This window comes from Geospiza fortis, unplaced genomic scaffold (genome assembly GCF_000277835.1).
Source record: "Geospiza fortis unplaced genomic scaffold, GeoFor_1.0 scaffold452, whole genome shotgun sequence".
Taxonomy (NCBI): domain Eukaryota; kingdom Metazoa; phylum Chordata; class Aves; order Passeriformes; family Thraupidae; genus Geospiza; species Geospiza fortis.
In genome coordinates this window covers 1,457,468-1,468,767 of record NW_005054369.1, presented here as the reverse complement: position 1 = coordinate 1,468,767, position 11,300 = coordinate 1,457,468, and the positions used below count along the sequence as shown (strand labels likewise).

Sequence of the window (11,300 nt, the reverse complement as noted above, 5' to 3'; positions counted from 1 at the left end):
TGCTCCAAGCATTTTAAATTAAGCTTAACTTCTTAAATCTGGTGTTCTACAGGCTGGTCAAAAGCTTAAGCTTGTAATCACTGAGAGCCTGATCCCAACCTGTTCTCAGGTTGATACAGAAATTCAGGAAATCACCGTAAAATGGAATTTATTCATTTTTGCACAGAAGGACACAATGTGTACAGGCCTAGCACCGTTTGTGTTACCATCAGTTTCAGTATATGCCAATATTAATCAACAAAAGTGAGTGGATTACCAAAAAAGTAACTGGTTGTGCTAAGATTTGTCTGGTGCTTGATAAAGAGTGCACAGAGCACCTTCCTGCCTCTGTTAAAGATATTTATTAGATCAGATTAGATTGTATCAACCAAGGGCTCCTTTCTGTTGACAATCACATCATCAAAATTTCCAGTGCTTATCATCTTGCATTACAAATTACTGTATTTATTCCATTCTTCAAATTCAAAATGATTGGGGGAATGCCATTTTATAGTTTGAACAAAACCCAGTATATACACAAAACAGCAATTTTCCATTAATGATCAAAACCATCAGCTTTACACTTCCCAAAGGTGTTCTGGATTATTCTGCAGTGAACAGAGGCAGCACCTAAAACTGGGGAGGCACAGATTTGATGGTGTGTAATGTGGTTTATCAATCAGATTTTTTCACCTTTTGCTTTGAAGTTGAATTTTGTCTAACAGAGAGTTAGCTGCATCTTTAACTAATTTATTTTCATCTTTTAAATCAGCCTTTTGCTTCATGAATTTAACTGCCTAGCTTTCACAACCATGGTACCTTCCAGCTCCAGACACTCCTGCCTGAACTTCCATCCCTTCCCCAGCTCTGTTTTGCTTGAGAAAGAATAAAAATACTAAACCTCCAGGGCTATTTTTATGAATTATCTAATTGCAACAGGATCTTCTCCCACATATTATATTCCATGTAAAGGAAATCTCAGGATATACCTAAATTTTCTGAGAGGATTCATAAACCAAACTGAGCTACAAACATGTAAATATGGGACAGCTTCTCCTGTAGATAGTTCAGCTTTCCTTAGTGCTCTTCCAAACCACGAAATTCAGCATGAAATGGGGAGAAAATGATGGATTAGATTTAAATAATTAGGAAATAAAACATAAGGAAAAGAGAATAATTCCATGGTTGCATGGAGAGCTGCAAGACCTGGCAACACCATCCCCAGCCAAGCACTATTATCAATTCTCCCCAAGCTGCTCCAGGATATTTAACCACTCTCAACCACTGGTTTAAGAGATTGTAACTCCTTTTCCTTACAGAATTCCTCCCAACACCTCCCTGAGGGTGAGAGGGAACAGACCTGCAGCACCTCATGCCCTCGCTCATCCCAAATCCCAGCATTCGGGATGTAAAGGCAATTTCAGCCCTAATAACCCTGAAAAGAATTTCCTGGGACAAAAAAGGGCAGAGCAGGGCAGCCTCCCCATGCAAGCCCTCTCCTGCTCACCAGGGCTGTATTTGACCCCATCCAGGGAAGTTTTCCTGCAAGACTCTGGCAGCTCTGGAAGTGCAGCTGCAGCGGAGCAGCGATGCCTGTCCAGGCCAGCTTGTGGCACACGCATACAAAAATGTGCTCCAGCCCCCAGGGATTTCACAGATTTACTATCAGTGAAGGGCAATAATCACTAAAGGAGGAGCAATTATTCCAAAATCATTTAGGATTTAAAAAATCATTGGCAAGAAGATAGAGGTCAGGAGGTGCGCTGTCAAGGGAAATAAAAAAACTCTACCTGTCAAACCTGGGTTTAACTTCCTCTCTGGCTGCAATATGGCAAGAAGAGAGAGAAAGATATAAAACTGAAAGGTCACATAGCCACTGAAAGCTGGAATTAAAAGATCTCCATTCGTGTTCACATTTTACACAGGGATCACACCATTAATCTGTTCAATCCTTCTGCAAAAGTTACCTTTTTTTTAGATTGGCTACAAATTAACTAAAAAGAAAGAGGAAAAAAATGCAGGGAGTCCCTGGGTGTAATTTCAATTTCCCTAAGATGGTGAGAGGTGGTGTGTGGTTGTACACACACAGCAAATAAAGCACAGGTGCCAAAGCTGAGGGAAAACACTGCTCTCAAAGGGTTCCACCAGACTCAGCCCAGAGGGGCAGGGAGAACAGAGGAGATCAACACAACCCCCAGGAATTTGGGGTGGAAATGCAAAATATAATCCCCACAGTCAGCAATGCCACTGGTGCTCTCTGTGCCACAAACCCTGAGCAGCCAAAACTAACAAATCTTTTAGAGATGCTGTTGGGATGGTGAGTGAGAACCTCAGATAGGTTTTGTCCACAAACAGACTTTCAGCATTCATTAACTGGTCCCAGAAAAATGTCTGATCAGAAAAGGAATTAGAGAGTAAGGAAATGAAGGAGGTAGAAAGATGAGAACACCCTGAGTTAACCAGCCCTCAGATGGGGATTTTGGAGGCTGGAGCCCATGCAGGATGCAAACACAGATGCACAGAAGGCAGTGTGCTAACTCCACCACAATATTTAGCACAGAGAATGCTTCTAGAGTCAGAGATATTTATGCCTAAACAAACTTTTTGCTATAGATTTAATAACCTTAAGTTAAATGTGCTAGGACCATAAGGAGATAAAGCTTATACACCACACCTTGATGTATTAAATCCCTTTACACCAGAAATACAACACATTTACTTTTCTCCCTGTCCTCCTTCACCCAAGGAATAATATCCCAGGCTCCAGGATCCCACATTACTGTTCATTTTGTTTCTATCTCAGAACTCCAAAGGTGCAGGGCCAGACAGCTGCCACTAAGATTTCAGCTGGATTGAAGCTTCAAACTTCCCTTGGGCACTTTTATTTTGGGATGGAGGATCCTGCCCTGTTGTGGCTGGTGGGCAAGGAGGGGATGCTGGCCCAGGAGCAGGTCCCCTGTGCCACCCCTGGGTGACCTCTCTCTGCTCTCATGCACCACTAACTCCCACCTGAGGCTTGCAGGTGGCAGCAATGGGAATTGCTTAACTACCAGTAGTTTATGGACTCCAGTATGACCTGCCATAACTCCCATTAAAGCAGGATAATTTGCTACAGAGAGAACTTTTTATGATTATATAAAACTACCAGAACCTTAACATTATTTAGGTTTTATTGTAAAGCTGTAAAAATCATCCACTGTTAACAGCTGCCTTAAAACACATGAATTAGGCATTTCAGTAACCTTTAAGATGTGTTATTCTTTGTCATAGCACTGAACTGTAAGATAGGTCTGGTTACCTCTAAGAGGTTTAAATTTCCAATCTATTGAAGTAATACTGGCAATCTGTTATTTCTAGGCCATTGAGGAAAGGTTAAAATGAAAATTGGACTTTAGGGAGTTCCTCTTATTCTAAGTGCAGGCTGAAAACATCTCAGCAGCAGAAGGCAGAGTCAGGGTCTCAGTAAGAAGCAGTTATCAAGGGAAATGACTGGTGATAACTTTATTGATTAAAGCAGCTTGAGGAATTTCAGAATTGCCACTGTCTCAAATTACTGTGGTGAGACAGCTTTATTAAAAAGGTATTTTTCATTAAAAGCCACGTGAAAGAAAATTGTACTATGTTTTCAAAAGCACAGCTCATCTAAAATGGTTTAATGATGGTATGGATTAAATGCATTCCACAGGTGGAATAAATTATTGGAATAAACATTTTGTAAAAGCAAAGGAAAGTAAAACCAGCCCCTGCCATGTTACTACAAATGCAGAATTCATCCAGGAGAAAGATTAAAATGCAATGTAGTGCATTACAGGAACTTACTGAAGGGCCTATACTGAGGTTTTAAACTGAAAATAATGAGGTTTTATTACTGTGTACCACAAAACTAAACCAACCTGCAAATCCTTCTCCAAAAATACAATACAGTCACAAGGTCAAGCACTCAAAAGTTAGGAAAAGATGCCAGAATAAAGGCAGTTTGCTTGTTTGGAAATACTTCTTCCTACACATGTGTGAATCATGATCCAGCCTTTAACTCCAGCAGTGTGGATTATTGTTTCCATGGTGGAAAGCATGGAGTGACTGGTGCCTTTATCCAGAGGTGTCTGCTCCACTCCTCCTTGCTTAGGAACACACTCCCTTCACTTCCAAACTCTCTAAATATAAAATCCTATACCTACAAACTAGATATATCACTGCAACAGACTGAGAGCATTTATCACTAGAAACAATATGATGAAAAGTCAAAACTCTGACAAAATATGAAGCTGGGCACCAGCAGCTGACATGGCAAACAGCAGAGAAGGAGGAAATAATCTCTTCTGGGTACTATTCCTGCTTTTCTGTACCCAAAACAAACACTCCTGAAGCTGATGGGAACCAAAACCCTATGGGACCAGCTTTGCCAGCCTGGTGATGCACCACATCAGGTTTGTTTCCTGGGGCAAGGGTTAGAGACAGGAGTTCTGCACCTGGGTATTGCAGGGACAGTCCAGACTGGGCTATCTAATTCCTGGGAGGATATGGACAGACTGAAGGGAGCACAGAAAAAAGGAGGGAGACTGAAGGGAGGGAAGCAGCAGAACTAAAGCACAATTTTAGCAAAAAAACACCTCCTGCAATGATAACATGTCTAGACATAACTGGATGGAGAAAATATCCAGCAAGTTATTTTGGTTGTTAACTAGAGTAAAACTAGAAATAAGGAGGTGCATTTTAAAAGGGAAATCTCCTGACAAATCTCAGGAAAAGCTGCCTTCCCCCAAGACCCACTGGGCTGAACACCACCCCCAGGGCACTGACAGTTCTCTGGCTCTCTGAAAACCACTGTGGACAAAACATTAATAACTGTGGAGGAGGGAACATTCCTGCATGGGGAAGGAGATGGATTAGATGGCCCACTAGGTCTTTTCCATCTCCCCACTCTGTAATAAAGCAAAACCCAAGCACATGCTGAATTACAGGGCCATAATTTCATCTCCAGGCTCCAGGGACCTACAAGCCACCCCAAACTTCCCTCCTGTTGTTTATAATGTCACCCAAACCCCCCTGATGGAATTACTGTGTTGTAATTCACTGCTGTTTGTGAGGCTTCTCATACTCATCCTTATGTCCTGTGTGACAGAACAACAAATCAATAAAGAGGAGATGGGAACAACTACAGAGAGGGGAAAATGGGCTGTGCTGAGGAAGCACAGCATGTTTCTGGAAAGCCAGAAATACAGGAGGGGGTTTTGGGGTCAGTCAGTGCTTCCTATTCACCAAAATGATGAAATATTTTACTTCTGCCTTTTTCTTTTACTGAAAAAAGGTAGTCAGGGTGAGAGCACAGGAAATAAATGACATTTTGAGATCAATTCCATCACCCTGCAGCCACCAGTCTTCCAAGCAGACTGCCAGGCATCAGGGCACCTCTTCTGCCTCTGCCAGGCATTGAGTCCTGGTCACATTCTCCTTCAGCCTCTTCTGCAACTTTTCAAAGCTGCAGCAAAGCAGGAAAAAAGCAAAAGTGGGCACAAATATCTGGCACAGCCCCTGGGCATGGCACCTCAACCTTACCTGCTCTGCTGGGACTCCCAGTTCTGCCAGGGCTGACTCAAAAAACCTCTTTGCTGGCTTCCCCACCACCTCAGCCTGGATATCACAAGCATACTGGAGGGAAAAAAGAGAGAGAGAAACACAAAAAATGCTGATTGGAATAGGATTTGTTCAACTCCATAACTCCAGTTATAAAACTTTTGTGATTATTGATTTTTGCCCTTAAATAACACAATGGATTAGCAGGTGAAGGTGAAGATCAGAGAATTTGGATAAAGTTTTCTGGAAGGAGAGAAAATGCTCTTGAAACGCCTCAAGGTACAAATCTTTCACATTTTCCATCATTGAGTAATCTTCAAACTCAGTTCCAGTACTGTTCATTTTGTTAGGAGCATCACTCTTAGAGATGTAACAAATATTCTTTATATAAAACTATCAAAAGTACTGAAGGGCCTTAAAAGATATAGAGGATTTCTTCAACCAGCTGGCATGATTTTAATGATCCAAGTGAAAAATAGAGTTTCAAATTCGGGTTTTGAAAAGTTACACTTGAAAAAGCAGATTTTACAAGTTACATTTTCCTGCAACTAAGTATCAGTGCTACACTGAAAAAAATTGTTTCTTGCTTGTTCCTAGACAAAAGCCTAACAGCTAACATGGACCTTCAGGTTTTCCTGGGTATCTTGCACACAATATTGCACTTTTTTCTTGTCTGACTCCTCCTTTCAAGGGCCTCACTTGCAATAAGGGTACCACAACAGAAGAAGTTCATGGTTTAAGTAAAACAAATTTAAACCAAAAAAAAGAGAACAAAGGCAGAAAAGAAATTAATCCACCCATCTTCAGAATGCAGCAAATGAGTTTCAATGTGTGGAAACTCCCTCCACCAAGGTGAGTAATTACAGAGGATGACCCATATTGATGCCAGTTACTCTTTTAACAAGGTGCACAGGGTGGGTAAGCACAATTCCAGCTATAAAATACCTCCAGTGCCTTCATATATGCTCCAACATCAAGTTTCAGCCCATCGGTTTCTTTATAGTAGCGTCTGGAAATGAAAGTGATAAAGTTCCCATGAAATGAAAATGCTGGCAGTTAAAGACAAAGAAACCACATTTTATTATTTCTGGATCTTTATGGATGTCCATATGGCTGCATAAAAAGTCAAGTAATCAGAAAATCCCAGGCCAGGTCTAACACCAGGAGTTAAGGGAAGGACAGGCGCAGGACCGTGCAATGCTCAGGCAAAGGATCCCAGCTGCCCATCTGGGAACAACCTCACTGGTTCAGAAGGATTTCAGTGGACTTAGACCAGGATGGGCTGGGCTGTGCATTATTGCACAGTGACACAGAGCCCTGGCAGGTAAAAGGTGAGGGCTGGCCCCACCCAGCAGCTGTGAGCCCTCCCCAGTGTGTCTGCAAGGAGACCCCAGACAGGACCATCACTGCTGTCTCAGCCTCCCACACCAGGAAACCCTGGTTAGAAGGACTAAAAGCCCTCAAAGCTGAATTTTGTTCCTTCTTAAAATGCTCCCATGGCCATGAAGCTCATGGAATTAGACGGTGTCTTCAGAGAGTGTAGCCATGATATTTTCTGAAAAATCCTTTCCTTAGGATTTTTCTCTCCTGAGAAGCTGAGAGGCCTCAGGAACAAAATGTAAACAATGGTTATCTGCTGCTGTGGAATGCAACAGGTGCATCTGTGATTGGTCTCGTGGTTGTTTCTAATTAATGGCCAATCACAGCCCAGCTGGCTCGGACTGTCTCGGTCAGTCACAAGATTTTATTATCATTTCCATTCCTTTTCTATTCTTAGCTAGCCTTCTGATGAAATTCTTTCTTCTACTCTTTCAGTATAGTTTTAATATAATAGATATCATAAAATAATAAATCAAGCCTTCTGAAACATGGAGTCAACATTCTCATCTCTTCCCTCATCCTAAGACCCCTGTGAACAGCACCACAAGAGAGTTTTTCTGGAACAGCAATTCACATTCTTGCAGGTCTTCCAAGCTCTGGGCAGAGCAAAGACAGGTTTCTGTATGACAGGAAAAAAGGTAGGATGAGCAGTCAGCTAAGATTTTATGCCTTATCCTTCTGCCATTTTCGATTATTCAGCATAGCCTTCCTTTAAAATGACCACTTGACCTTTGCTGGAACAGCCATTAACCTTCCATAGTCTGGCGTAAACAGCTTAATTTTCTGACAGTGGCATGACAGAAGAAATTACAAAGCCAATTCCCACTCTCAGCCCAAAACAGATGCTAAATGTAAATCACTCCATTTCCAAGAGCAGGGCATTCTGCTTCAGTGCCTCTGACACTTTTGTTTTCTATGGAATGAACAAGAACTTCTACCAAAACCAACCTTACTGGCCCAGGGCAGGCACCTTGCTAAGGCCCTCCCAGCTGTGCTGGTTCTGCAGGTTGAAAATGAAGCTGGGTTTTGTAGATGGCCCTTTGCATCCATGAGGCTTCTCCAGTCAGGAGAACAGTTCTTATAATTTATAATCTCCCTCCTTTGAGTCAGAGAACTCACCAGAGAACTTGTATTCACATCACCTCAATGATCAGCCATTAAAAGGCAATATGCTCTTGGTTAAAACTGAGCTCTGAATATCCCAAAATCTTTATTTTCTAACAAAAAAGAGTAATTCAAAGAAGTAATAAAAAGAGCTGTTTCTATCAATGAATGACCAAATAAATACTTTTTACATGCACAGGGTACAAAGAATTTTTGTATTGGTGACAATACAGTTCCTAAGAAAAGAGTGACTCTACATTTAATTTTGAAATATGGTATTACATAACACAAAATTGGATTATTTTATGTACATTAGCCAGTCTCCTGTTGGATCAACATTTTCTCCTCATCCTTCTGAGAAACAGTAAGGATTTTTCAGCTCTGTTGGAGGATTAGAGTGTCGGGTAAGGCAGCACAATGAATTTAACTGCTCCTTCCCACTGATAAGTTCTGCCCAGCTGGATCAATAACCCACAAACTAAGAAGGGTTTCATGCCCATTACAGTCTATTGAACCACTGAGCAAAGTTGTCACTGCACTTTCCCCAAGATAAACATGCACAGTCTCTTTTAAACCCATGCATCACACAACAGATAAGAATAACTCCTCTTGCTCCTGTTGGGATTTGTCATTATTAAGCAGGAATTAATAATGTCCTGTTTAAAATCTCAGAATACATCTAAATTAATTATTTTCAGGAAAACATTCCAACTCCCTGACTGAATTTTTTCCTGTGTGTGAAAACAGGAGGTCAAAATTTACCCTTAATGTGCAGTGAGTAATTAAAAATGCTGCCTGACATTAAAACTACCAAAACAATTGATCTGCCATTTCAAAAGCATCAAACGGCATCAAAAACCTACACTGGGAAAACTTTGTGTTTCTTTCACTATGAAAAATAATTTATATTCAGCTCAGATAGGAACTACAGTGGCTACAGGCAGCAGTTAAACCAACAGTTCTCACCTCTGAGATACTAAATACTCACTCACTTGGGGGTCACACAGATCAAAATCCAAACTCTCCGTGATTCCTATGAGGCTTTGAGGCTCTCTTGAAGCACCACAAATCCTCTTTGACAGGCACCTGATCAGATCAGGCCTCAGCCCAGGCACACAGACTAAAAACTGAAATGCTGGTACTGGGAGTGCCCACACTGATTTCTGGCCTCCATTAAAGATATTATTAAAAAATGAAGAGACTTGAGGAAAAACCAGAGCTTAACTCACCCTTTTCCAAGGGAGATCAAAACAGGCTTCTCCATCCCAATGAGAAGTCGGAAAGCCTCGTTCAGGTTTGCGTAGGTGAAGTTTTCTGCTGCATCTCCAAGAACCACACAGTTTGGGTTTGTCTTATCAATCTCAGCAAATTCAGGGACAAGATCTACAGAAGGAGGCAAAAACCAAAAAACATCACAAATCTCTCACTGTGGATTCTTTGCTTCTTTTTTCTGCTAAGGTCAGGATTAAGTGTGTGAGATGGTATTTCTTGTTGGGACTCAGATGTTTGTTAGTTCTTATCTATGTTACAGTCTCACAAACTCCGAGTTCTACAGCAGTTCACTGTAACAAACTAAAAATGGAGCCCCATCTCTCTCTCTACAAGGCCTTTTAAGGATAAACTGTCTAATTAAGAAACAACACTTAAATTATTTTTATTTTTAGCCCAATAACCAACCTCCCATGCCCTCAATGTGGACTTTTTAATCCAATTACACAAAACCACCCAAACCCATGGAGAACAAGGTGAAGAAGAAGGACCAGCCTCCACCCTAAAACCTCCATCTTGCCTTATAAATATTACTATACTCTAAAACCTTAAACTTTGAGTTTTCCACCCTGCGACATTACACACTTCTAATCAAACTCCACACCCACAATCCTGTCGCTGTCATATTTTATGAAAAATTCCTTTGCCAGGATTTCTTCTCCTGGGAGGATGGGAAGCTTCAGTTTCTCCATGTTTTGCTCCTCTGGAATGTGATTTGGACAACTGTTTACCCAGCATGTGAATTGTTTTTAATTAATGGCCAATCACAGCCAGCTGTGTCAGACTCTGAGTCTGTCACGGGTCTTTTATTATCATTCTTGTTTAACCTTCTGATGTCTCCCTTCTCTTTCTTTAGTATAGTTTTAGTATATATTTTTCTTTTAATATAATATGATATCATAAAATAATAAATCAGCCTTCTAAGAACTTGGAGTCAATTCTCATCTCTTACCTCATTCTGGGACCCACAACAACACTGCAACAATTAATAACCACAACTGGTGACCGCCAACAATTGGTGTCCCTGAATGAGTGACATCCCAACACAATCCCAGTTCCATCATTCCATTTTGGAAGCCTTCTCCACAGCCTCAGGTCAATGCAGTGCTCTCTTGGGGGTCAGTGCCTGTCAGCACAGAAAGTCTGAAATTCTCAGCACCCAGGGTTCCAACACCTCATCATTTCAGATCCCATGGAAGTGACTGTGGTGGTGTTCGCAGGGGTCCCAGGATGAGGGGAGAGATGAGAATCTTGACTCCATGTTTCAGAAGGCTGATTTATTATTTTATGATATATATTATATTAAAAGAAAATTATATACTAAAACTATACTAAAAGAAAAGAGAAAGGAGACATAAGAAGGCGGGCAAAGGAAAGGATCAACACAGGTGGCTGTCATTGGTCATCAAGTAAAAACAATTCTCATGCTGGGTAAACAATTCTCCAAATCACATTCCAAAGCAGCAAAACATGGAGAAGCTGAAGTTTCTCAGGAAAAAGATCCTGGCAAAAGGATTTTTCATAAAATATGTCGGTGACAAGCGACAAACCCCCAGATTCATGCTTCCCATCACTCATGACAACACATGAAAAAACAAATAAATCTCAGTCTGAACCAACTCTTTGTACACCTACTCATCTACCCCAAAACAAAGAGGAAAACAGAGCACTTTCTCCCTCCCCGTGTCCCCAGGGCTGTCCCACCGTGGTGCACCAGCAGGTGTGGCCTCAGGCCGCGCTCCCTCAGGAGGTGACAGGCGGCCGGGGCCGGCGCTGTCACCTGGGCCACCGAGACGTCGAAGCCCAGGGCCCGCAGCTTCCTCACAAAGCTCTCCCGGGTCGCCTGCGTTTCGTTGGTGCAGAGCTGCAGCTTCAGCCCAGAGGCTTTGATCCTGTGGAGGGAAGGCAGCAGAGGGGGTAAGGAGATGAAGGAAATGAGACAAGAGTCACTCTCAAGGGAAATATAGGTTGGATATTAGGAAAAAGTTTTTTAC

The 11,300-nt window shown here is 41.8% G+C and overlaps 1 protein-coding gene across 1 annotated transcript in view; it reads right to left on the bottom strand.

Annotated features, from left to right (window-relative positions):
* Window positions 1-11,300, bottom strand: part of LHPP (phospholysine phosphohistidine inorganic pyrophosphate phosphatase) — a 76,744-nt gene that overhangs the window by 51,658 nt on the left and 13,786 nt on the right. The window contains exons 3-6 of the mRNA XM_031059884.1: window positions 11,011-11,255; window positions 9,267-9,420; window positions 6,499-6,562; window positions 5,536-5,628 (exon numbers count right to left, since the gene is read on the bottom strand). Of these exons, the coding sequence (XP_030915744.1) occupies window positions 5,536-5,628; window positions 6,499-6,562; window positions 9,267-9,420; window positions 11,011-11,255 (556 nt within the window). The remainder of the gene's footprint in view (window positions 1-5,535; window positions 5,629-6,498; window positions 6,563-9,266; window positions 9,421-11,010; window positions 11,256-11,300) is intronic.